This window comes from Setaria viridis, chromosome 7 (assembly GCF_005286985.2).
Source record: "Setaria viridis chromosome 7, Setaria_viridis_v4.0, whole genome shotgun sequence".
Lineage (NCBI taxonomy): Eukaryota > Viridiplantae > Streptophyta > Magnoliopsida > Poales > Poaceae > Setaria > Setaria viridis.
Genome location: NC_048269.2, coordinates 20,144,684 through 20,168,334, shown reverse-complemented (window position 1 = coordinate 20,168,334; position 23,651 = coordinate 20,144,684). Strand labels below are relative to the sequence as shown.

The window sequence follows — 23,651 nt, the reverse complement described above, 5'->3', positions numbered from 1 at the left end:
ATTGCTGGCAGGAAGTGTTGCTACTGTTGTTCTTTTGCTGTTCATATTGGACGAGGTTCTAGAGATGAAATTTGATCACTGGCAGCTGATTTAGGTGCAAGGCTGCAAGCTGTTGTCGGCTGATTTGTACTCCACCTGGATTAGTCCTGAACTGAATTTAGGAACTCATATGGCGGGGACGCTCATCGGCTTGTGCCCACGTCTAGCCTGGCTGAACCGCCTCCACCTCCACACGATTGTGCAGCTCCTCAAACCTCTGCGCCGCACGGGAGAACCACAATATCTTGGTGAGCTGCGTCACCATCGCACATGTATCCTGCTCAGCAGCTGCGCTCACAAACCACACTAGCTGACATCATCAGTCTAAGGAAGGATTTGGATGACAAAGGTGGAGGAAGTGGTGAATAAATAAAACGAAATCAAAGCCAATGGTGAACAAGGAGTTCTGTTTTTTTTTTCAGTAGCAAGGAAGGAAGCCACATTTTTTATGGCAAATAAAAAATTCTCTTGGCCAGGCATGGAGTACCTAGTAATACTCCGATGCGACTTTGGGTTTGTCAATAGAAGTGTACAGCAAAAACAATGAATAGTAGGTTGTTAAAGTAATTGTGATGTGGTCTATGTAGTATGTACTATTACATATATTAGTGGTCAAACTTTTAGAAGTTTAATCTATATTTAATGATGGAGGGATCACTTAACCATGTTAAATGTTCCATTTCAACCTTTGACATCTTTCACATCATTAATAACCGGGCTGGAAGATGAGAAAGAATGGCCAAAAATAAACCTACATCCTGATTTCCTCAATGGAAATTTATTTTGGCAAGACAAATCATATTAAAATGGATAAGTCAAATATTTTGAAATGGACATACTACTCAAGAAGGCACCTTCCTTGCTGAGTTAAACATGTACATATCTCTTATGGCCAAGCAATAGTGTTACGAGCATAAAGTTGGCAATAAAGGGAGACACCTGCATTGTTCATTTTTGTAAAGCCCAAATGCACCTCTTTTGTCTCACCTGAAGTAGCTGGTTAAGGTTTGTTGGTTTTCCCTGGATTTGTTGAATGATTGCATTGCTGAGCCTCTAGAACGTGACTGATCACCTGGATTTCCACAATACTTGAAGATGACTGGTTAGGAATCTGGATCTAAAGCTGTGGTCCTGGTAAACTGCAACCATGATCCATGTTGCATAATTTAGCTTATTTGTTTGGTAATTTGTTCAACTAAGGTCTGGTTTCAGTTGGGCATGCACAATTTGACTGATTGCATGTAGCTGCATAGTACTAGTTTCCTACCTGCAAGTTTCTTTTTCTCTCCGACACGCAGGAGCGAGAGCCTTGAGTGCTGTATTAGACAAAGGCCTACTGCAATTTTTTTTTCTCAGATAAGCAGGAGCAAGAGCCATGAGTCCTGAGAAATGCCCACTGCAAGTTTCTTATTAGCGAAAAAAATAGTGGTGTGATGTGTCATGCATGTTTACTATTCTTGATTTATTCTTTTAGTACTTACAATATTTGGGTGCGACGACAAGACAGGTTTTGGATCTACTGCGTGAACTACTACAACTCTCCTAAACTGAATAAAACTGTAGTGCCAACCAGTGAAGCTTAAATTGCACAACAGCAGATATTTTAATTTCTCCAAGTGAAAGATGCTTAGAACTGGTGGTGGTGATTTCAGCCCCATTGAAGACTCTTCCCATTAGTTTTGTATTTGTATATAAGGCTGAGGTCGAAAATTGTGTCTACAATCAAAACTAGTTCTGCTAATAGAATTTTAGAATATGTAGGTGACTCAACAGCTTAGATGTGTACACCATGCGCCTTCAGTTTTTTCCTCTTTGTTTTTAAGAAATAAATGTATAATATACAGCTGTTGCATTCCTATTTTATTTAGGAAACTGTGCCGGTGTAATCGGATAATGTCATAGAGAAGATGAACATAGAACAGAGGAATTGTAGAACCCAGGTCCGATACTGCCTTCTACAAAATGAGGGACATCTCTCCCCGGATTAATACATTCTCGTCAAAAGAATGAAGGACCTGTATATTTAAAAATTCTAGTCTGACCTTTCAAAATAGAACATATTCTTAACAGTATAAAGTTTAAATGCCTTTGCTTGACACATATTCCTCGCTAATTTTTTGGTTAATGATCATGAACAAGTTGATTGTCTAGCTTTAGGCTTCAGTAGTAACAGCAACATGAATTGTATTTGTTAGAGAACTTTATAGCTTGTGAACCAGTTACAATAAACCTATGTCTTTCTGAATGCTTTCTGTTTAAGCTACTTATTGTACTGTGACCCTTAAAGAAGCAGGGAGTCAACAAGAAAAGGTTGTGACTTGATGTATAAAATTGGAAGTAGTCTGCACAGTAATTTTGGTTTCGTCCCTACAAGCAGAGTTCATGTGTGAGTATCAAGACAATATCCTGATTTAAATCCTTAGTGGAAGATGTCTGGTATATATTTTTTTTCCTCAAATGTGCAAGAGATATCTGATATCTTGCTTCTCTCTTTTTCCAAAAAGAATAATAGCAACTTGAGCTCCAGAAAAAGATCCGGCACTGTGCAGGAAACAGATGAACATCAGTATTCAGTAAGGATACATAGTATACAGGGGAAACACATTAGGTCCTGTGTAAGAACAAGTGGATATCAAATTTGTAGCTGAAACAACCTCTGAAGCTAGTCTAAACTCTAAACTAGTGGGAAGCTGTGTGCACAAAACAAGAAAAAAACACTTGATAATATTAATGATGGCTCGAGGTAAGATCCACATGAGGAGGATAGAGAACCCGGTGCATAGGCAGGTAACCTTCTGCAAGCGGCGGATGGGCCTGCTCAAGAAGGCCAATGAGTTAGCTGTTCTAAGTGATGCTGATATAGGTGTTATTGTGTTCTCCCCTCATGGCAAGATGTATGAGCTCGCCACCAATGGGTCAGTATCTCTTTCTCTACCTCATGTTTGTTTTTTTGAAGAAACATTCTCTACCTCATGTTTACCTTTGCAAAAGTTACACTTGCTGAATGTGTACATTAGGAACATGCAAGGCTTGATTGAGAGGTACAAGACTGCCTATGGAGAAATGAAAGGTGAAAGTAGCAGAAAGATGAAACCTCAGGTCAGAGACTAGGAGTGTAGATCAAGTTATGTAGCTCCATGCATAGGAAGGACTTTCTCTGAAACCTTGTAGGTATGATTAGTGAGGCAACTTTTGCTGAGCACGAATGTGTCTGTCATCTGTTTCATCAGTGGTGCTAACAAAGTTTCATATGGCATGATTGTTTCAATTCTGAAGTGCACATATTGGTAACAGACAATATGCGGAGTTTAATTACTGTACTAAATGGTGATGTTCTTTGTTATTGCAGGCAATACCTCAAGAGGTACTTGCGCTAACACATGAAATTGAATTACTTCGGAAGGACTTAAGGTAAATGAGCTGTGTTACATGTATATCATAAAACAACATAAAGAACGCTCTCTGTAAGAGAAATAACAGACTTGTCATAGTAAAACTAATGATCATGCATTCATGTTGCTCTTGAAACAATGATACATAATGCAACATTAGAAAAGGAAACTGAAACTAAGATAATGCGCCTGCAATATAATAACATAATAACAGGAGCTAATGGGATGTGTTACATACCAAGAATCCGTAAAAGGTTTTGCTAGAAAATGCATAGTTTTTAGGGTTTGGTGAACAATTGTTGAGTATGAGAGATTGATGAGAAAATTTGAGCACATCAATGCAGGTACATGTATGGAGAGAGTGATACATGAGTCTTGATGAGCTCTACGCCCTCGAAAGAAACCTTGAAATATGGGTACAAAACATTTGTTCCCAAAAGGTAAGGTTTATGCACTTTTCAGTACAGAAGGAAATTTTCTGTAAAAGGTAGTTGCAAAGTTGCAATATACTGGCTTTATATGGTTAGCAGATGCAGATCTTGTCTAGGGAGATTGAGATGCTGAGGAACAAGGTTGGGTCAGCGTGTACATTTTCAGTTCCTGTAACAAACTCGAGCTTACATATACACCAATGTTTTGCAGGAAGGCATATTGCAGGCTGCCAATGATACGCTTCAGGAGAGGGTACTTCTAAACTCTAATGTTCCAGCACCCAAAAAAAAAATCACTGTTTGGAAGATCAATGTACCTGATATGGGATTTAGTTCAAGATTGTGCACGGATTTAGGGATCAACCAGACGAGTTAGCGAGCTAATCTTTTTAAACTTGTATAAAGGGCAACCTATATTTCTGCTACTTTGCAATTGGACCAATATATCTTTCTTATCTTCAAAGCCCCTCTCAACCCAACTGTTAGAGTATATTAGGCAACTCCGGATATGGTTAGTTTAGAATTGATTGTAATCCTGGGATAACCTTCCTTATCTCGAGGAAAGGCTACTTGCCCACCAAGTTATGTATTCCTATATAATCAGCCCAAGGGGCTCAAGCGATACATCCCACGCATTATACGCAATCTTACATGATATCACGAGTCTAGGTGCTAATCCTAGGCCTCCGACTTCTACTGCCCTCGCGCTGCCCCCGGGGAGATCGATCTCCACCGGGGGCAGCGCCCTCTTAGGATGCGCGGTCGATCTATCTAATCTGTCACGCCGTTGTGGTCAACCAGCAGCGGAGGGACCTACCTCTCCCATCGTTGCCAGGGCCCGCCGCGAGCGCCGCCGTCTTCACCGCCCCTGTCATGCGTCTGGCCTTGCACCCCCATCTACTCCTCCAGGGCCGCCACCATTGCTGCCCTTGAGCACGATCTTGCTGCACTTGAGCGCGAGTGCGTGGTTGCGGAGAACCGTGGGGGCGCCGAGCCAACCGCCGCACAACTGGGGGCGTCCGTGTGGCGGAACTGCCCAACTTAAGCTGGTTTAAGTGCGCCTAATCGCTGTCGGAACAACAATTATCCGAAACGCACCTAAAACAGCATAAGTCCGGTAGTCCGTCGAGTGTCTCTAGGACTCCTCGAAGGATCCACGACGTGTCTCATAGCCATACATCAGGATAGTATCCGCGATGGGATAACATCAACAAACATTACATTTTTACATACATATAGAAGGTACGAGTTATTATAGAACATAGATTGAAGCAAACTTAGCGGTGCAGTGTTAGACAGAGTTCTAAGATTTAAACATAAACAGTTCAGGAGAAGAGGTGCATGTAAAACTTCTTCTCTAGGGGTATTGTGAGACTCAGGACAATACCCTAGGACTTCGGGGTCTCCTCCTCTGTAGACTCCTGCGGAGCTTCTGAAAGATAGCCACAAGAGGAAAACCCTGAGTACGGGGTACTCAGCAAGTCTTACCCGACTAACCAATATAATAGTTTTCTTTGGAATGCATGCTAGCTTTTGGGTGAGTTTGGCTATCATAACTTTTGCCGAAAAGCTTACTATGGTTAATGCCTTAGTTTTATCTTTTAATTGGGTTAAGTTATTACCTAACCATTCTAAATGATAACAAAAAGTAAAAACAACCATATATGTTAAGTCATACATCAAGCATCAACCAAAGGTATAAATATATATTGCATGAATTGATACTACGATGCTCAATAGTGATCAAGTGCATTCATAACAGAGAACTGCGGTGATCCGGACCCATTTACATCCTGCAGGAGAGTACCCTGATCACCAGCTTTATACGACTGTCCAGGTCGTATCTAACAACCTCTCGATTAGCAAAATCAATGATTAGGAATACGACTACCCGGACCCAGGGATGCACCCCCACATGGGACCCCACGTCTGGCCCGATCACCATGTGAGTTTCAGGCTACACCCCTGCCAATCTCCAGCACGTCAAGCGCGGGTACGAAGTATTCCTGATCATAGAGTTTACTAACCTACTGGGCTTTACTGGTCCCATACCCAGTAAGTGATCAGATGCTTATCACTTGATCAAAGGTTAAGACAACGAATCGGGCCTTAACCAAATTAATCTAGCAGACAGAACTACACCTCTAGTTTCTGTCCGCTTTCAACTTTCCAAATTATCTTCCATAAGCAACATGTATGACTCAAATGTTTTCCTTAAGGTTGGTAAACCAAGCATTTAAGCAACTAAGCATTTCTAGACTTGGGTTATCTTTTAAGGTTTGAACAAGTGGCAAAGATGTCCTTAAAACAAGGCATGATCATACACAAGAATAGGTTTCAAGCAACTCCTAGACTTAGTGCATACATAAAGCAAATAACCGATAATTAGACACATGAAATAACGACTTCAAAATAGATAGGTATAAATGCACCGGGGCTTGCCTTGTTCGTTTAAAAAGTTAGTATTCTCTGAAGGGCTGGCTTCACAGGGGACTAATTCAAAAACTTCTTCGAACTCCGAAGGTCCTTCTGAAAATTCCGAATATTCTCCTTCTGGTGCTTCGGGATCTATAGCATAATACATGCAGGGGTTAGAAATGCAAAATTTTGAATAAAAGACTATACAACTTTCCTTCATGATAAAGTTGCAAGCCAACAAGTACCATACAACCTATCATGATAAAGTTGCAAGCCAACACACATAAACCCAAAAAGATTAACCCACAATTTTATTTTTCTTACTTAACCCCCTTAAGGCTTTTTCTTTTATTTTTAGAAAAAGTTATAATTATTTTCTAACTTGGAAACCTAATTTCCTATGAGTTAAGAATAATTTGTGATTAAGAAAATGTTATTCCTATTTTATACATTTTATAAATATTAAGTATTTATTTAATTACCTTAAAAGGAAGGTATTAAATAAATACCCGAATTTTTATCATTTTTCTAGGGTGTAAAAATTTTAATACATAAAGGAAAATAAAACAAGCCTAACAAAATTGGTTTCACTAATTTTGGACACTCCTAGAAATTTCTGTGATTTAAATGGTGTAAAACGGATTTAAACTAATTACTTTCCTAAAGGAAATGTAATTTTCCCGAAAATCACCCGGAAAAACTTTTCTTACTCAGCCTAACTCTACCCCCTCTCATGCGCACTGGGCCCCACGGCGCGGACCCACCTATCCCTATTCCTTTCTACCCGCCGGCCTCTTTCTCCTCTTACGGGCCCCGTGGGCCGTTTTCTTTTTCCTATTCACTTCCCGGTCTAACTTCGGCCCAACGGCCCATCCTTTCTTTTCTTCTTTTCTCGCGAGCGCGGCCTGCCAGCTGCTCTGGGCCTCCGGCCTTTTTCTTTTCCGGCCGACCGCCCCCGACTTCTTGGGCTGCTACTGCGTCGGCCCAAAGACGCCCGTACCCCGGCCTCCTTCACTCCCCGTCTCTCTGACGCGCGGGCCTGCTACTCCAGGCGCTTCTTCCTCCTCCCGCCAAAACGCGCGCACAACAGGGGGCGGCGCGACTCGCCGGCCGGCGCCCCACCGGCGGCGAAGCTGGGTCAGGACAGCACCTCTACACCTTCATACACCCGTGCGCGGCAACAGCTCCTCGGGAGACGGCCGGAGCCATTCCCTCCACGGCGGTGGGCGGCGACACCTTCGGCCGGTCGTGACTACTCACGACGACGGTACAACCTACTCAAACAACTACCCTTACACCATCCTAGGACCCTAAGGACTTGCCTACGACTACTTAAGAAGGAAGGGGAGCAGCGCAAGGTAGGGCTCACCGTGAGCGGGCGGCGCGGCGATGGCGGACAGAAGCGGCGGCGGTTCAAGGCGTGACGGCGAAGAAGCTAGGCAACAAGTTGCTAGGGTTACTGGTAGGGTGTGGGCGGAGGTGTGGACGGAAGGAATCGACGGGAGCTGCGGTGTGGCGGTGGAATTTTGCTCGGCGGCGGTGCTTGACAGAGGAGCGGCGGCGGTAAAAAGATAGCGGTAGAAACGGCGGCGCGGGAGCAGTAGTTATTCAAGCGTTCACCGCGCGCATGGGCGACACCGTGGCCTACCCATAGGCTTATGTGGTGAGGAGGTGGCCTAGCTATCTGCGCTGGCGAGCAACCGACGACGGCGGCGGCGACATGTCCCACTGCTCTGTCACCGCTCCTCTTTTCTTCTTCTAACGCCCGTGACTTTAGAGCGAAATTACAGCCGATCTTCAATCCAACGGTCCCCAAGTGCCTTAACAGAAGTTGGAGATAAACTCGAACCCTTCACCTTTTATTTTGGCTCTGACCCGAGATAATCATCAAATACAGCTGAATTTTGATTTGTTTCTTGGGTTCCTCTGAAGTTTACTGAAACTGATATTCAGCTCGTCAGTTAACTGACAGTGTCACTTGCTTCACTTTGGAGCTGAATTTTGTGATCCAATTCCTCTTCTTTCAGTCTAATTTCTTCCCAAATGTGTTCTACAACATCCCAAGGTTCCATTTTGCTCAAGAAAACCTACCCCTCTTAATCTACATTGCTCTGAATCCAAGCCCAAAGTCGACCCTATGCTGTTGGTTTTCAGACTTAACCATTTTCGGTGACAGTCAACTGTGACAATGTGATGACTTTGAGCTACATTTCGAAATTGTTCCCTTCCATGTTCCTGGCCAACAACACCCAAATCTTGTAGTCCAAAGTTCATACTTCAATATGGTATAGTTGTCCTGATGCACTTATTTGGAAAATTCTTCAGAATTCAATTTTGAAAACAGACTCTGCTGCTGTTTTTGTGAGTTCTTATTTTCAGACGAGGAACAGTAAACTCCATTTTCCTTTTTCTTTCTTTAATTTCTCTGAGCTATTTAGCACCATTTATGTTCCAAATCTTTGATTCTTAAGTCCTAGTTACTCTTACACTTGCATTCCACATTTTTGCCGAATTTTTCTGAATTTCAAATTCAAAATTCAAATTTCGGTCAAATTTGACCCGAATTTGATTTTCGGCCAATTTATTTTTCTTTTCTTCTCAATTTGCTTTTAATTCTTCAAAGTCACTTAGATGACTAAATTGGCAGCTGTTACAGTCCGATGGCTGCGCAACGCCCCTCCCTCGCCGGTCCAGCCGTGCCGCCTGCAGCCGCTGTTGGAGCCGCCGGGGCGGCAGCCCGGCCACGCTGTCTGATGCCGTTGTTGTTGGGTTGTGGTGCCTCGCCTGGCCCGCTCCACCTCACGCCCTCCATCGCGCTGCTCCTCCACCTCATTGGTGGGTTGCCGCGCCGTGGGGGCTTCGCCCTATCTCGCTGCCCCCTGCTGCTCGCCGCCAGACACCTCCCAATCCGCAAGCGGCCACGCTGCTTCCCCTAACCACCGGTGCCCTATTGCTGGGTCCTCCTGACCTGAGCGCGGACCTCACATCAGTCGAGGGCGGGTGCGCCGCCATGGAGTCCGGGAGGGCAGAATGGCTGGTTCCTCCTCTCCCTGATTTCTATTCCCCTTTGTCCGTGTTGACCGAGGAAGAGATAAGGGTGGCGACGGGGCAATACTAGGGGCACCCGAGATTGTAACCCAAGGTTCGTCTTGCTGCTGCTATTTTTCTTTTTCCCGATCAAAAGATCGGGTTGCGTTGCCCTGCCGTTCGTCGTTGCTTCAACCTCGACACTTCCGAGGATGAGGTTGTCATTGCACCCTTCAGGCTGCAGCGGCAACGCTCGTGGTCAAGCCACCATCACCGGTGACGTTGCCCTTCCAGACGGTGGCGCCACCTATGCTGTTGGTCCTTGTCATGCTGGCTCTCGATCCGAGTCCGCGCCTATTGCCGCACGCTCGTGGACAATGGCGCCGATGTTGCTGAAGGAAGATACATTTGCGCTCTTTAATTGCACCATCTACCATCACAGTCGGCTCATCGTCCTGCTAAACCTGTTGGCAAGAAGCTGTTGATTTTGTGTATTTGGGCGCCTACGCTGATGCTTCGGACCCGCGCCCTTCTCCACGGCTTCGACCACGTCTACCTCAACCTCGGCTACTTCGTCACTAAGGGGCTCCCATCTGCTTGACAAGCCTCTTCGGCTCCCATTCCAGCCACAACATTTGCGACGCATCGACGGTTGCGACTACGGGGGATGTCCTCTCTTTGGTTTATTCTCCAGTCTCATCGTCTGCGCACTCCCGTTGTGACTGCGGGAGGATGTTAGAGTATATTAGGCAACTCCGGATATGGTTAGTTTAGGATTGATCGTAATCCTGGGATAACCTTTCTTATCTTTAGGAGAGGCTACTTGCCCTCTAAGCCATGTATTCCTATATAATCAGCCCAGGAGGCTCAAAGTAACACATCCCACGCATTATACACAATCTTACACCAACATGTTATTCAGAAATATTTTGAATTTTGACAAGACAGCATCTTGGGAGATGCCAACACATTACTGACCGCCTTATCTTTTCCCTACCGATAACTTAGCAGGACGGGATTCTGAACTACAGTGGATCGGTGATGATACAGCAAGTGCCATTTCAGCTGGACAGGGGAAGTAACTACTATTTCTAGGCCTAGAGCCCTAGATATCCGTATTGTCAAGTTATATTGTTGGTTCTTTTGCAAGCTCAGTTAGGCTACCATGCCGAGATCCTCCTACTAGGAGCTTTGTACCTGTCACTTCGAGTTGTGAAAATAAGCATTTGCATCTGGAAAGGTTTTGCATGTGTAAGGAAACTGCCTTTTAAGAATGGATATATGCATGTCTGCATTTGATACGGTATAACTTAACGAAAGCAATATCTAGATTTGTCACTTGGAGTTCTGGTTCAATTTCGGTGGATGTTCCAGCACAAATGATCCCCTAAGGGCATGTTTGTTTCAGCTTCTCTGTGAATCGATTTTCCAAGAAGCTTGGTGGCACAAGAATCCGCTGCCTCAAGAATAGTTGGCAGGAGAAGCAAAGGGTTTGGTGTTGTCGATTTTTTTTTCACAAAGCCTCACCCGATGCTTCAGCCTCATCCCCGATGCCGACGATTTTCCACATGCGGTGCTTCAACCGGGGGAGCTGGGGGCGCGCCGACGACGCCGGAGCTGGGGGCCGCGTGAGGCGGCGGCCGGATCTGGGGGGCCGCGTGAGGGAGCGGCGGTCGGAGCGAGGGAGTGGCGGCCGGAGTGGGGGGCGGGGCGCGAGGGAGCGGCGGCCGGAGTAGGGAGCGGCGGCCAGAGCTGGAGGGCCGCGTGAGGGAGCGGCGGTCAGAGCTGGGGGCAGAGCTGGGGCTGGAGGCGGGTTGCGGGAGGGAGGGGAGGGGTGCGGAATTGTGGGATTTTCGCCGAAGCGACGGGAGGGACGATTCGCATGGAATCGAACCAGAATCATAGCGTTTGTGTGGTTTGCTCGATTAAAATGACTAGATCGTCCATAGAATCCTATCCAATCACGCCCTAAATATCGAAAATTTGTCCGTGATACTTCTTTTGTAACCACTGAAGTGCTTGAAACTTGAAGAACCACTGAAGTGTTTGAAACTTGAAGAGAAAGCAGAGAAAAAGAAGTCAGGCAGATGCACCTTCTTCCTGATTCCTGAAACACACGGAGACATGGTTGTGACATGTCGTATAGCATCTGCTCTTGTCCGGCTGCTGACGGATTGGCTGGCCTTTCATCTGAACTAGATTGGAGGGCTTCCTCTCAAACTGTAGATCAGATGCGGTTTATCGAAAATAATCTCTCTGTGGGAGAAATCATAAAAGTTGTTCGCGCTCACCTTTTCTTGATAGCTGCAGACGTTGCCTTGCCAAGAAGGCCTTCTCAACGTTTATCGAGTCTTTAGCACTTGTTGCCCTAAATATAAAAAAAAAAGAAGAGTCTTTAGCACTTGTTTCCCAGCACAAAATGCCTCCTGTTGGCGTAAATTTAGTGTCAACACACGAAAGCACTAGAGTGTGCGGGTCGCGAACGAACCGAATGGCAGGGTAGCTACGTTGACCGGTCAGACCGGTTGAGCAACCCGGTTGGACCGGTTCTTAGGGTTTTGCCTGGATCGATCGTCCGAAGGGATAACTACCACGCTTACGTGATGGAGGACGGCTAGGGTTACGAGCAAACTAGCAAAGGGATAACCAACACACTTGCATGGCGAAGAACGATTAGTTTACGAGCAAACTAGCAAAGGTCGTCGAAACTCTCGTCCGGAAGGGACCCCGTCAGGGCATGGACGTTGCCGGTGTGTCCTAGGTCGACCAGCAAGCCTAGGACATCATCTCTGATCGTGGAGATAAGTAGATGAATAGCATGGTGGTTGGAAGAGATTTAGGGTTTAGGAGATAAAAGGTAAATGCATAGTTGTTTGATTCGATTAGGTTGCCCTCAATCAGCTGTGGTCCTTTGTATTTATAGTGTGGGGAGGTATTACCCCAGTAGGAGTCGAAGATTACACAAATCTCATGTCAAAATACAACTCCTAACTTGGATTATTCTGGTCAAACCGGTCAGACCGCCCGTCCAAACCGGTCTGCACAGGACTAAATCTTGCCAGAGCCATAACTCTCTCATCCAAACTCCAAATTGGACGTTCTACATATGCATTTCAATCGCCTCGACGAGATATACGCAATGGTGAAGTCCAATCAGATATTTGAAAATGTTTGTAAAACCAGTCTGACCGGTTTGTAGATCAGTTTACCCAGATTCAGACAGCAAACTCCTATGATGCCAATTTCGGTCTCTAACACATGCCCTCCTATTTCTTGGTAAAACTTGCATACCAAGAAATATTTATCAGAAGCAAAACTGCACAGGAACAATGTAGAGCACAAGTGCATCAACCATGTTCAACTTTTAAGGATGATAGTGTCTATCGGCCATATCACTTGATTCTACCCAATATGAAGAATTCAGCTTGTTGTTGCTGTTTATACATCTTGTGTGAGTGAGACAAGCCTGAGTTCACACCATCTCAGCTGTGGATTTTTGAAATACTAATTCAAAGTTTCTCACACCTGTGAGCTATTGTGAATGCATAAACCAACTAAATTGCTATAATGTCAATTGGTCTTTGCAATACCTCTCAAATTGAGAATGAAGAAAGATAAAATGATTTAATATCGCATCCACAAGTTATTTTGACCATAAATAAAATATGGTGAGTAATCAGCTCAAAAGGTGAACATGACACAATAACCTTGGAATTGATGATGGCTAGATTACTCTTGAACCCCTCTTGTTTGTTTTTGACTTGCCTTTCAATGTATCTTGGATTATGCAAATAGCCAACAACAAACTTTCTCCATTAGCTACTAACCTCGGCTTCACCAAGTTCTAAAACTTGAATAGCCAAAGTAGTAGCCATACCAGTCAGATCGGTTTAGGATTCCGATCAAACCGGTATGTCCAGGATGTGCCCTTGGCATTGCTTAACATCAAATTTTTCTTAAGAAAATGTCTTTTTTGGACACTATGGCCTGATGTTCATTGTTCCAGAGTGCTAATTCTGAATTTTCGTGCCTAGATACACGACACGTTATATCAAGAAAAACATATAGTGACTCATTTAAACATAAATGCTTGCTGCACCTCCAGCAACGAGTCATTAGATATTTTTGCATGCTTTCCACCCATGGATTCCAAAATCTCTAGCCCGAATAGAAAAATTTCATATTCGGCTTGATCATTGATTCTAAACACTCCAACCGGCTAAATCTCTCAAAACAACACCATTTGGTGAAATAAAGACAACACCAATATTTTAAAAACACTTTGCAAGCTAATTTAGTAAATACAAACTCCATGATGGTAAATTACTCCTTTTGCTAATATCTTTCCCCTTGAGCATTTAAGCCATCAACAAAGTCATAAGTGATCTCTCATCGAGAAGCTATCACTTTAGGACAATGATCAAAGGTATTCATCAGCCATATGTGTTGCCAAGGACAATGATCAAAAACACTTTGCAAGCTAATTTAGTAAATACAAACTCCATGATGGTAAATTACTCCTTTTGCTAATATCTTTCCCCTTGAGCATTTAAGCCATCAACAAAGTCATAAATGATCTCTCATCGAGAAGCTATCACTTTAGGACAATGATCAAAGGTATTCATCAGCCATATGTGTTGCCAAGGGCGATAATAAAATATCATCCATAATGAATCAATCCATAAGAGTATGCACAACCGAAATAAAAGTGTAGAGAGATATATAAATTCAAGAATTTAAAACCATCTCTAGGAACTAAACATTTCGGCTTTTGAAAATTAATAGCAACACCTACTGCAATTTAATCAATATGCATAGCAACTTGGTGATAACCCTATATGACATAAAGACCCATATGACCAAGAATCAAAATAAGAGTGTGAGGGATAACCAAACATATCCAAGGATGAATTCCAAGACATAGGCATATATGGCATTTGTAAAGCAAATGGATGAAGTAATGACCAATAATTTTGATGATTTGGTGCAAACCTCAGTTTTGGAGATTATCTTTCGTATCTTTTCTTCTCCTTTTGCTTGAGCATCATCCTTGTTTTGAATATGAATGCTTCTTTTAGGACCCCATGCCATATTCGTTTTTCTCAGCTCTTGAGCACTAAGCTTCTATAACTTCTTCTACCAATTTAATAAACCAAGTGCATGGCTTGGCTTTGCTTCAGCTTTGGACAGCAGCGATTTTCCCTTGATTTTTTGATTTTTCAACTCCTTTTGTTCGGATTTGGCACTTAGAGGATCAACGGCTGATTTTTCCTTTCCTTTGCCATTAGTAGCCGAAGTGCTTAACACATTAATGGACTATCCAATAATTGAATTTAGATATGAACTCTTATCTTTGCGACCATCTCTTTTCACTCGATAAATTTGCTTGACAACCCTTTTCTTCTTTTGAACACTAGACCATCCTTTTTCTCAACACGGTCATTTTCAACATATGGCTGCCTTGCACATGATGGTTCTCTTGGAGCTGCATACTCTACATGATATGGTCTAAAATATGAAGGAGTATGTGCCCATGGATCACTCCACCCCTAAGATGAGTAAGGATGAAAACTAGTGGGATGTGGAGCATATGAAACTGGCATTGATGGCCCAAAAGGAGAATATGATGTTGCTGAATGAAATTTTTTCCTTCGTCAATTCCAATTCCCAGAATTAAGTTTAGGAGGCAATCTTGATGGTTTAACATCACTTGACCGATTAGCACGCATAGCCTCATTACCTTTTTTATATTTAGCTAGAAGTTCATCAAAAGTGAGCTTCGGCTTTTTACCATTGTGCTTAACATGATCTTTACCTCCATTCACTACAAGCCGCTCAGGTCTCACATTTCTAAACTTTTCAAACTTGAACTGGTCTGATCAGTTCGGGAGACCGATCTGACCTGTTGGTCCAAACCGGTCAGATCTGTTTGCTCAACTGGTCTGACCTGTTCGCCCAACACAATAGGAGTAACAGGTTCTTAATTTGATGGAGCAAAATCTGTGTGCCCCGAGTAACTTCTGGGATTTTGATAGGCTCATCGTCCTCGATAATTTCTTGAACTTGCAAGCCATGGACGATGTCCTTCTCATCACTTGGGAGCTTCAAATCTTTCTCTTTGGCAATTAAGTTTGGATCTTTAGATGAACCGGCTGACTCTAACCGATTCAATGATCTATTGCCATCAAGACCAATTGTAGTCAACTGGTCATCCTCTTGTATTTGAGAAAATCTCAATCGTCCGGTATTAATGGCCGATTGTAAAAGTTGGCAAAATATATTGCAATTGCTAGTATTATGATCAAATGAATTATGACACTTGCAATACTTTCAATCTTCTTGTTCGATCTTCTAATTCAAGAGGTGATGGAATAACTTTGTGATGAAATAGTTTAATGAAATTATTCTCTAGCAAGATATCAAATAGATCATCACACAAAGTCAAATCAAATGTATACTTTATTTTTTCTAATTGATGCTTTTGTGGAGAAGGCTTTAAGGCCAGGCAAGCAAATGATTTAGATTTCCCACCGATCCATTCAGCTATACCTTTCCTTGTACTTCTCATATTCGATGTTTCAGAGTTATCACTATATTAGCATCGGATTTCACAATGACTCTCGGTTTTGATCTTTTGCTTCTGAATCCAGAATGACCACAAGCAAACCATGTAGAGAAAAACTTTGGTAATGATGATGGAGAAAATTTAAATGCCAAAGTATTACTATTACTAGCCTTTCTAATTTTCACAATGCTTTGGCTGAGACAATCGGAAGGCATACTACTTCTAGCAAGTAAATTACCATCCTCAATCAATCTTTTGGAATTACTTATGATAGAATCACTAATAGATGAATTAACTGAAGATATATGATATGATTGGGAATTACTTGCAAAGCATACCTTATCAAATATAATGGAGAGGCGAGAAACCTTGATGTGGATGATATCGTGCTTCTCCTCTTGATGGCAGCCCACATCCACATTCTGCATGGACCGGTCCGGACTATGGAACTGGTCAGACCGGTGCTTCCAGGGTTGCTGGAAATCACTGACTGTTGGCATGCCACTGTTTCCTTATTGCCTCCATTGTTATGTCCTTCAACAATTCGATGTTCTAAACTTTTTTCAAACAGAACTTGTCGTTTAATGATGTGATAATCACTAGAAAAATGCACAACGCCTTCGGCTTTAGAAAAATCAAGTATAGCTGTTTTCATATGTTTAACATAATCCTTTACAACTAAGCTTGGTTCTTTTGGTGTAACTGATTCAGAATATGCATTACTTGGTCCAGTCGTTGTAATAACTGAACTATTGCTCAAATTTGAATCATTCTTCCTCTTGTTATCAAGTAAATAACTTTTTATCAATTTAGCCAAATCTCTTCTATGACTGGCGAGTTCTTCATCCCACTCATCAGAAGTGATTTTCTGTTGTGATGTAGAAACTCTATGTGGCATAGTTCTTTGTGGAACATCACTAACATGAACTTCAGATACAGAATGAGTAATACCAGATTTTTGTGATAAAATATGGGACAAAACATATGCTTGATTAGCCCGTGGAGGTATATATATGGCTTCATTATTTTTTTCTATAGTTACTATGAACATTTGGAGCCAAATCATGATTATTAATATTTGCATGTGGCGCAAGGAGGAAGAATACATAAGAAGAGAATAATTATAAGCAATGTCTAATATTACTTATCCATCCACTCTTGACGAAAAATGTCCAAAGCCTCAATTCTTCTTCTTGTCAAACGGACAGTCTCACTTATGTCCTCTCGCTACGTTAATGAATTGCAGCCAATATATTCCTCCAAAGGTAACCTCAAAGCGATGTAGGAAGATCACCCACGAGCAGCTATAGATGTCCAAACGGGCGGCCTAGCCCGGCCTAGCAAGGGCCCAGTTAGGCTCAGTCAACTTCATGTCGGGCTAGGCCCGGCACTACGCCTCCACTGTGTTGGGCCGTGCCAGCCCATGGGTTGCACCAATGGCCCAAGCCTGGACCCACAAGCCCATTTTGTGTCGGGCCAGTACGGTTGGCACGTGGAGGCTGTCGAGCTCATGCCGTCCTTGCGCCCGCGATTGGCCGCTGACGGAGATTGCGCCGCCAGTCACCACCAGCTGCAACACCGTAGATCCGCACGAGGTGGAAGGGAGAGGAGGGGGAGCGACGGCCGGCGACCTACCCGTCAGGCTAGCTTGCCGTGGGAAGGAAGGGAGAGGAAGGGGAGCACGGTGGCCAGGCGTCGGGAGGTCGTCAGAGCAGCAACAACGGCTCTTGGAGGCGAGGCGGCGTCCTCGGCCCGATGGCGAGCGACAGCGGGCGTGGCAGGAAGCTCAGCCCGACCGCGGCCACGTGTGAGGCCGGCGCGTGCAGCTGGGGATGCCGGGCAAGATGGCGGCGATGGAGGCTGCTGGGTCAGAGCGGAGCAGGCGAGAATAGGCCAGAGCGGAGGTCGGAGGGGAGGGGCGAGCCACGAGCTTGCGGAGGGGGAGAGCGAGTAAGCGAGCGAGAGAGAGGTGACAGTGTGGGGGGTTGGCGGATTGGGTATTTCGGCCATCTAGGAGAGCCAGCTAGGGTTCTGGAGGTTATATATGGGGGTGGATTGTTTTGCAGGCCGACATCGGGCCGGATGCTATTTCACGGGTCGTGCCACCCCAGGTGGCGGCCCACGCCCAACACGAACTAGCGGGCTGGGCTAGCATGGGCACGGAAGCCATCATGTCGGGCTGGGCTTGGACTGGGCGAAAAAAGGCTCCTGGGCAGGCTGCCAGGCTGCGGGCCATCTGAACATCTATACAAGCAGTTGAGCAAGAACAGAGAATGTCGAAACACCAAATGGATCTCCACAACAATGCCTTGAAGAACATGACCCCGGTAGCGTCATCATCATCGGCCCAAGTATTGGGTTAGGTTTACACCCAAAGATCGAAACATGACCATACGGGGAGGTACAAACAAGTCGCCTCTAAGGAGGTAGCGGCACCAGTAGGCATCACCGACAAGGCTGTCACCCCGACCTCCACCATGCCATGCCAGTAGCAGCCTGAGGAAAAAGATACGAAAGGTACCTCATCGAGCTGCTGTTGGTGCCGAGCACACTCGCGGCTGCAGGCCATCATTATCGATAGCCATCCGCCGCCGCCACGACTCACGCCCACCGCGCTAGGGTAGGGAGCCGGTCACGACAAGGCATAGATGCGTGTGTTAGGGCAAAGAGACGGTCCCGACAAGGCGTAAATGCATGTTTCATGTCATGGCTGACACCGCGCCAAGTTGACCATGCTGCCACCCTATCACACATCTAATGAGTTCCGACTATGCTGCCACCCTACTGCACACTGATGAGGTTCGACTGGAAGGGTGTTGGTCACGGGATCCGGGCACAAGGTTGCTCAAACCCACACAATAGCAGGAACGGCATATCCCCGTATAGATCCGAAAGGAGATACTGGATCCAGCCTTGAATATACCGGATGAGATTGCCGCAAAGCTGCTCTATCACCACCTTCAGGCCGACTGCCACGGCACCGAAAGAGTCGCAGCACAGCCGCGTCGCCTGAGCTACAGGGACCAGGAGCAAGAATAGTAGATCCAGGTGTGAGATAGCTGGATCCACCTGCGGAAGTGCCAGATCCAAGCCATCCTGGCCACGCCGTGCCTCCCCACCCCTGTCGTGTCGCATCGCGCGTTGCCCCGATGAAGAAATCCCCACCGCAGCCTTCCTCGCGGCTACTGGGCGACAGCATGAGGGAGGCCCCGTGCCCCCTTGCGGGAGACATTAATTTTATTAAAAGCCTGTTTGGTTTGAGTTGCTTATTATAAGCAACTTAAAGTTGCTTATTTGGAGTTGCTTATTTTTAGTTCAGCTGTTTGGATACCCTTGCTTATAAGCATTGAATGAGGTGGATATTGTCATGTTTGCCCCTAATCATTGAGAGAGAGAGGGAGGGCAACCAGGCATTCAATGAGAGCAAGAGGTGTAAAGTGCATTGAATAGTCCCCATAAGCAACCATAATCAACCCAAGAGTTGCTTATTTGCTTATAATAAGCAATCCCATAAGCAAGAGTGATTGGTTTCATAAGCAACTTATTTGCTTATTTTAAGTTGCTTATGCATAAGCATGTGAAACCAAACAGGCCTAAGTTAATATCAAAGCATGACGATAAAGCTGCTTTAAGTCTTGCAACATGTGCAGAAGTAATTCTTGGTTCCAATCACTCGGTGGTCTTAGGGTAATTCTTCACCGCATGCATAGTAATTCACTCAATCTGAATGCTCCAAGAGTTTCATCTTCATTAAAAGATTCAAGCAATAAATAAAAGAGTAATATTCATAAAACAAAGCAAATTTGCCGAAACATTACTAGGAAACTTAAATGTCATCTATTTGAGAAAAAAAGGAGCTAACATTTCATCCTTCAAAGAAAGAGGAGGGAGATAAAAAATTTGCGGAAGATGGATAGGAATTTCGTGCTAGGGCAGTTCGTACGTGGGCTCCTATCTGGCTCGTGGAAGCCGGATAGGAGCGGTGGCCTAGAGCCCACCAAGCCCATCAGCCACCCTCGCCCTTCCTCCCCCCGCTTCTTCTCCAGCTCGCCGCCACCCCCGCCCCCTCGTCCTCCGCCTCGAACGGCGGCTAGCTCACCACCACGCCATCCACCCACTGCCCACCGTCGGCCTTCGACCCTGCCCTTCCTAACCTCGATCTTCTTCTTACCCCCACCCCTGAAACCCTAACCTCCCCGGCGACGAGAGCGGATGAGGAGGGAGGGAGAAGAAGCAGATCAAACAGCTCATATTGCGTGCACGAATCTTAAAGATCGGAAGCCATATATAGTTATCTAGCTTTCGGAAGCTGCATAGGAAGGACAAGTTGCGCCCTAAGCCTGATCTAAACTGCAGTTGGGCCAGGGCCTAGGCCGGGCCAGGCCAATTTTTCTAGTACCTACACACGGCTTATTGGACCCGGCTCACGATGGTCTTGGCTGTTAGCTGCCCATCAGAAGCGGGGCGTCAGTATTCATCAATCATCAGTAGTACAAAAAAAAAAACTACGGAGTGAACGGGCACATAGGGAGAGCAGGTTCACATCAGCTGTCAATTATTCGGGACCTCACCTCGGTTGTTGGCTTCTCGCAATTTCGTCCGGCCTCCGCTGCATCGTCTGTCCACATCAGTGACCTCACCTCGGTTCTTGCCTGCCGTCAATTATTGGGGAATGCGCCAGGTTGTTTGAATCAGCTTCCACCAAACAATTGTTGCTTTCTAGCAAGTGTTTGACCGGCATCGTCTTCCGTTTGCTTACCAATCACCATTCATCACACCCAACTTTGCCAGCATAAAGAGAGGTGCCAAGGCAAAGTGGGATTGTGGGAAGAAGACGAACGACGCAGGAGGGAGGGACGATGAGCAACAGCGGCGCCAACGCTATCCCCCTCCTCACCCCCTACAAGATGGGGAAATTCGATCTTTCCCACAGGTATGCCCTCTTCTTTGGTTGGACCAATCCCAATTTCCTAATCCCCAATCAGCAATTGGTGCGTGATTAGCTCCCCAAGAAGTGATTCGTTGGGAATCCTCTGTCCATGCGAGTTGCGCAAGAGGGGGTTTCATGTGGGCGTCAAAGCGGCAATACTAGGTAGCGGCGTAGCGCTGCTTTCTCCCTAACAATTAGGAAGATGACAGCCATGACCGGCACAAGAACGTAGTTCTCCCGTTAATGTTGTGATTTTCTTCGATTTTATTATTTGGATGCCGTCCGCTGTTCATAGGGAGAGTAGGTTCTCCAATCCAATCATGAATCGCGTTTTTGCAAGTTGAGGGTGGGGTTGCTTTCCTGTACGCAGAATCGATATATGGGTCCCGAATGTGTGTCATCATGTTGAATTGTTTCGGAATAGAGTTATTTTGTGACAAATCGAGTCCACCTTATTCTTATTTCTTTTGAGAAAAAGAAAAGGAACGCAGGGGGATCTTCCAGGGAACTGCACTTACAGGTACTCATCTACACTGCCTGGAACCTATGGGAGGAACGCTACCGTCGGGTCTTCGACAATAAAACACTGAACTCAGGACAACTACTTGACATCATCAAGCAGGACATCATCGCCTATCGGGTTGCTAACTCTAATGTGGCTGCAAACGACACAGGCAATTGAGGCCGTCAATGTAAAGTGCACATGATCCTCTATGGATTCATGATGCTATTAGAGTTGTTGATTTCCTTTCAGTAGTTTTGCTTTTCTTCTAGTTCACCCTGGTCAACTGCTAGGACTGTACATAACACCATGCTTCTCTACTATAATGATAAGGCAGAGCACCTGCCGTAATTGTCCAAAAAAAATAAAAAGAAAAGGTACATTGAATATGGAAGTGTGACGTGTGTATCAGCAATTTTGAAAGATTAATTTGGTCCTAAGAATTTCCTTTTTCTTTGTTTCTAGGGTGGTTCTCGCACCACTGACAAGGCAGCGGTCCTATGGCAATGTTCCTCAGCCTCATGCCATACTGTATTATCAACAGAGGGCAACTAAAGGAGGCCTTTTAATTGCTGAGGCCACCGGAGTGTCAGATACTGCTCAAGGGTGCGTCACCTAGATCATCAGGCTGTGGCTTCTTAAAGTCTATGTAGTCATGTTAAGTTTCTTTTTCACAGTTTAGTGATTTCTGAAAAAGATATGTGTTCTATTTGCATACAAGGTACAAAGATACTCCTGGCATTTGGTCAAACGAGCAAGTGGAAGCATGGAAGCCAATCGTACATGGGGTTCATGAGAAAGGAGGGATATTTTTCTGTCAGTTTTGGCACGTAGGAAGAGTCTCTAACTCCAGTAAGTTTGCAACCTCTAATACAAACTTGTTCGCACAGCCAAATTTAATGGTAGTTCAGTTAAATCGAAAGGAAATTAGGTTCACAATTATCCATGAAAACTTTGTAACAGCATTAGTTATCATTGTCATAAATGATGATATCGGCACACTCATACCATATTTCTACTATCCATGAAGACTTCATAACAGCATTAGTTATCCTTGTCATAAATTATGATATTGTCACACTCATACTATATTTCTAATGAGAGCTCTTTTACGGTGCTTGTACCGACAAATATTCAATGCTCCAATGCAGCTTTTCAACCTAATGGACAGGCTCCAATTTCAAGCACTGATAAGCCACTAAAACCTCAAGTGAGAGCCAATGGTGTAGATGTGGCTACTTTCGCACCTCCTAGACGATTAGAGACCGATGAAATCCCTTTGATCGTAAATGATTTCAGGGTAGCTGCTAGAAATGCAGTTGAAGCTGGTAAGTACCTTTTCACAGTTTAAATGTTAATATTAGCCTACAAAGCATATACAAATGTCAGTTTACTTTAGTCAGACTTATTTATCAATTGAATTAGGGTCAGTTGAGACTAACACATAAATGTTCATATGGATTATGTCTTAAGTTTCGACAACTATCTAGTAGTTTACTGCAATCCTAACTGATACCTGAATAAAAGGGCAATCTAGTATTAACTCTCTATGTGGTGTGTAGGATTTGATGGTGTTGAAATCCATGGAGCTCACGGTTACTTGATTGATCAGTTTTTAAAGGACCAGGTCAATGATCGCACAGACAAATATGGTGGCAGCTTAGAGAACCGTTGCCGGTTTGCGTTAGAAGTAGTTCAAGCTGTAGTTGATGAAATTGGAGCTGACAAGGTTGGGATAAGGCTGTCACCTTTTGCCAGTTATTCAGAAGCACCAGACTCAAACCCAGAAGCTCTAGGCCTGTATATGGCAAATGCACTGAATAAATTTGGAATCCTTTATTGCCACGTGGTGGAGCCACGGATGGTAAAACTTGGTGAAAAATTTGAAACACCCTACAGTCTTCGTCCAATGAGAGATGCTTTCAAAGGAACATTTATTGTTGCTGGAGGCTACAATAGGGAGGATGGAAATAATGCAATCTCCACTGGGTATGCTGATTTGGTTGCATATGGACGCATATTTTTGTCTAATCCTGATTTGCCTCGAAGGTTCGAAATAGATGCTCCGCTTAACAAGTACAACAGAGAGACATTTTACCTCCCTGATCCAGTTATTGGATATACTGACTACCCATTTCTTCCGACAGATGTGTAAATGGGCCCTTTTCACCGAAGTTCTTTTTAGATTGAGTGGCTAGTTGTTGTACTGGAAATATTAGAGGAATAAGTCATTCGGAATGCCTAATTTTCATGTGTATGGACAAACTAATATGACCATTGCAATCAATGCTTTAAATCTTATTTGTAAAAAGAGTGAGAAGCAAATCAAATAGGTTTACATGCAACT

General features: G+C 44.5%; 1 protein-coding gene and 1 pseudogene across 5 annotated transcripts; both read left to right on the top strand.

Annotated features, from left to right (window-relative positions):
* Nucleotides 1–75: 75 nt before the first annotated feature.
* LOC117864729 (MADS-box transcription factor 26-like) lies at nt 76–10,524 on the top strand (annotated as a pseudogene).
* A 9,892-nt stretch (nt 10,525–20,416) lies between these two features.
* Nucleotides 20,417–23,649, top strand: LOC117863358 (putative 12-oxophytodienoate reductase 11). 5 transcript variants are annotated; one of them, XM_034747020.2, is made up of 7 exons: nt 20,417–20,553; nt 20,664–20,805; nt 21,281–21,322; nt 21,770–21,910; nt 22,026–22,156; nt 22,456–22,632; nt 22,867–23,649. In XM_034747020.2, the coding sequence occupies exons 2-7, from the start codon at nt 20,732–20,734 to the stop codon at nt 23,457–23,459; spliced, it is 1,158 nt and encodes a 385-aa protein (XP_034602911.1). In that variant the 5' UTR covers nt 20,417–20,553; nt 20,664–20,731; the 3' UTR covers nt 23,460–23,649. The 5 variants fall into 5 exon arrangements, with proteins under 5 accessions (XP_034602911.1, XP_034602910.1, XP_034602912.1 ...); XM_034747019.2 differs by lacking the exon at nt 20,417–20,553 and having other exon boundaries at nt 20,570–20,805; XM_072295233.1 differs by lacking the exon at nt 20,417–20,553 and having other exon boundaries at nt 20,682–20,805; nt 21,281–21,494.
* Nucleotides 23,650–23,651: the final 2 nt, after the last annotated feature.

Coding starts and splice junctions, on each gene's coding strand:
- LOC117863358 (XM_034747020.2), top strand. CDS start 20,732: ATGAGCAACAGCGGCGCCAACGCTATCCCCCTCCTCACCCCCTACAAG. Junction 20,806..21,280: donor AAATTCGATCTTTCCCACAG/GTATGCCCTCTT, acceptor TTTGAGAAAAAG/AAAAGGAACGCAGGGGGATC. Junction 22,633..22,866: donor TAGAAATGCAGTTGAAGCTG/GTAAGTACCTTT, acceptor TGTGGTGTGTAG/GATTTGATGGTGTTGAAATC.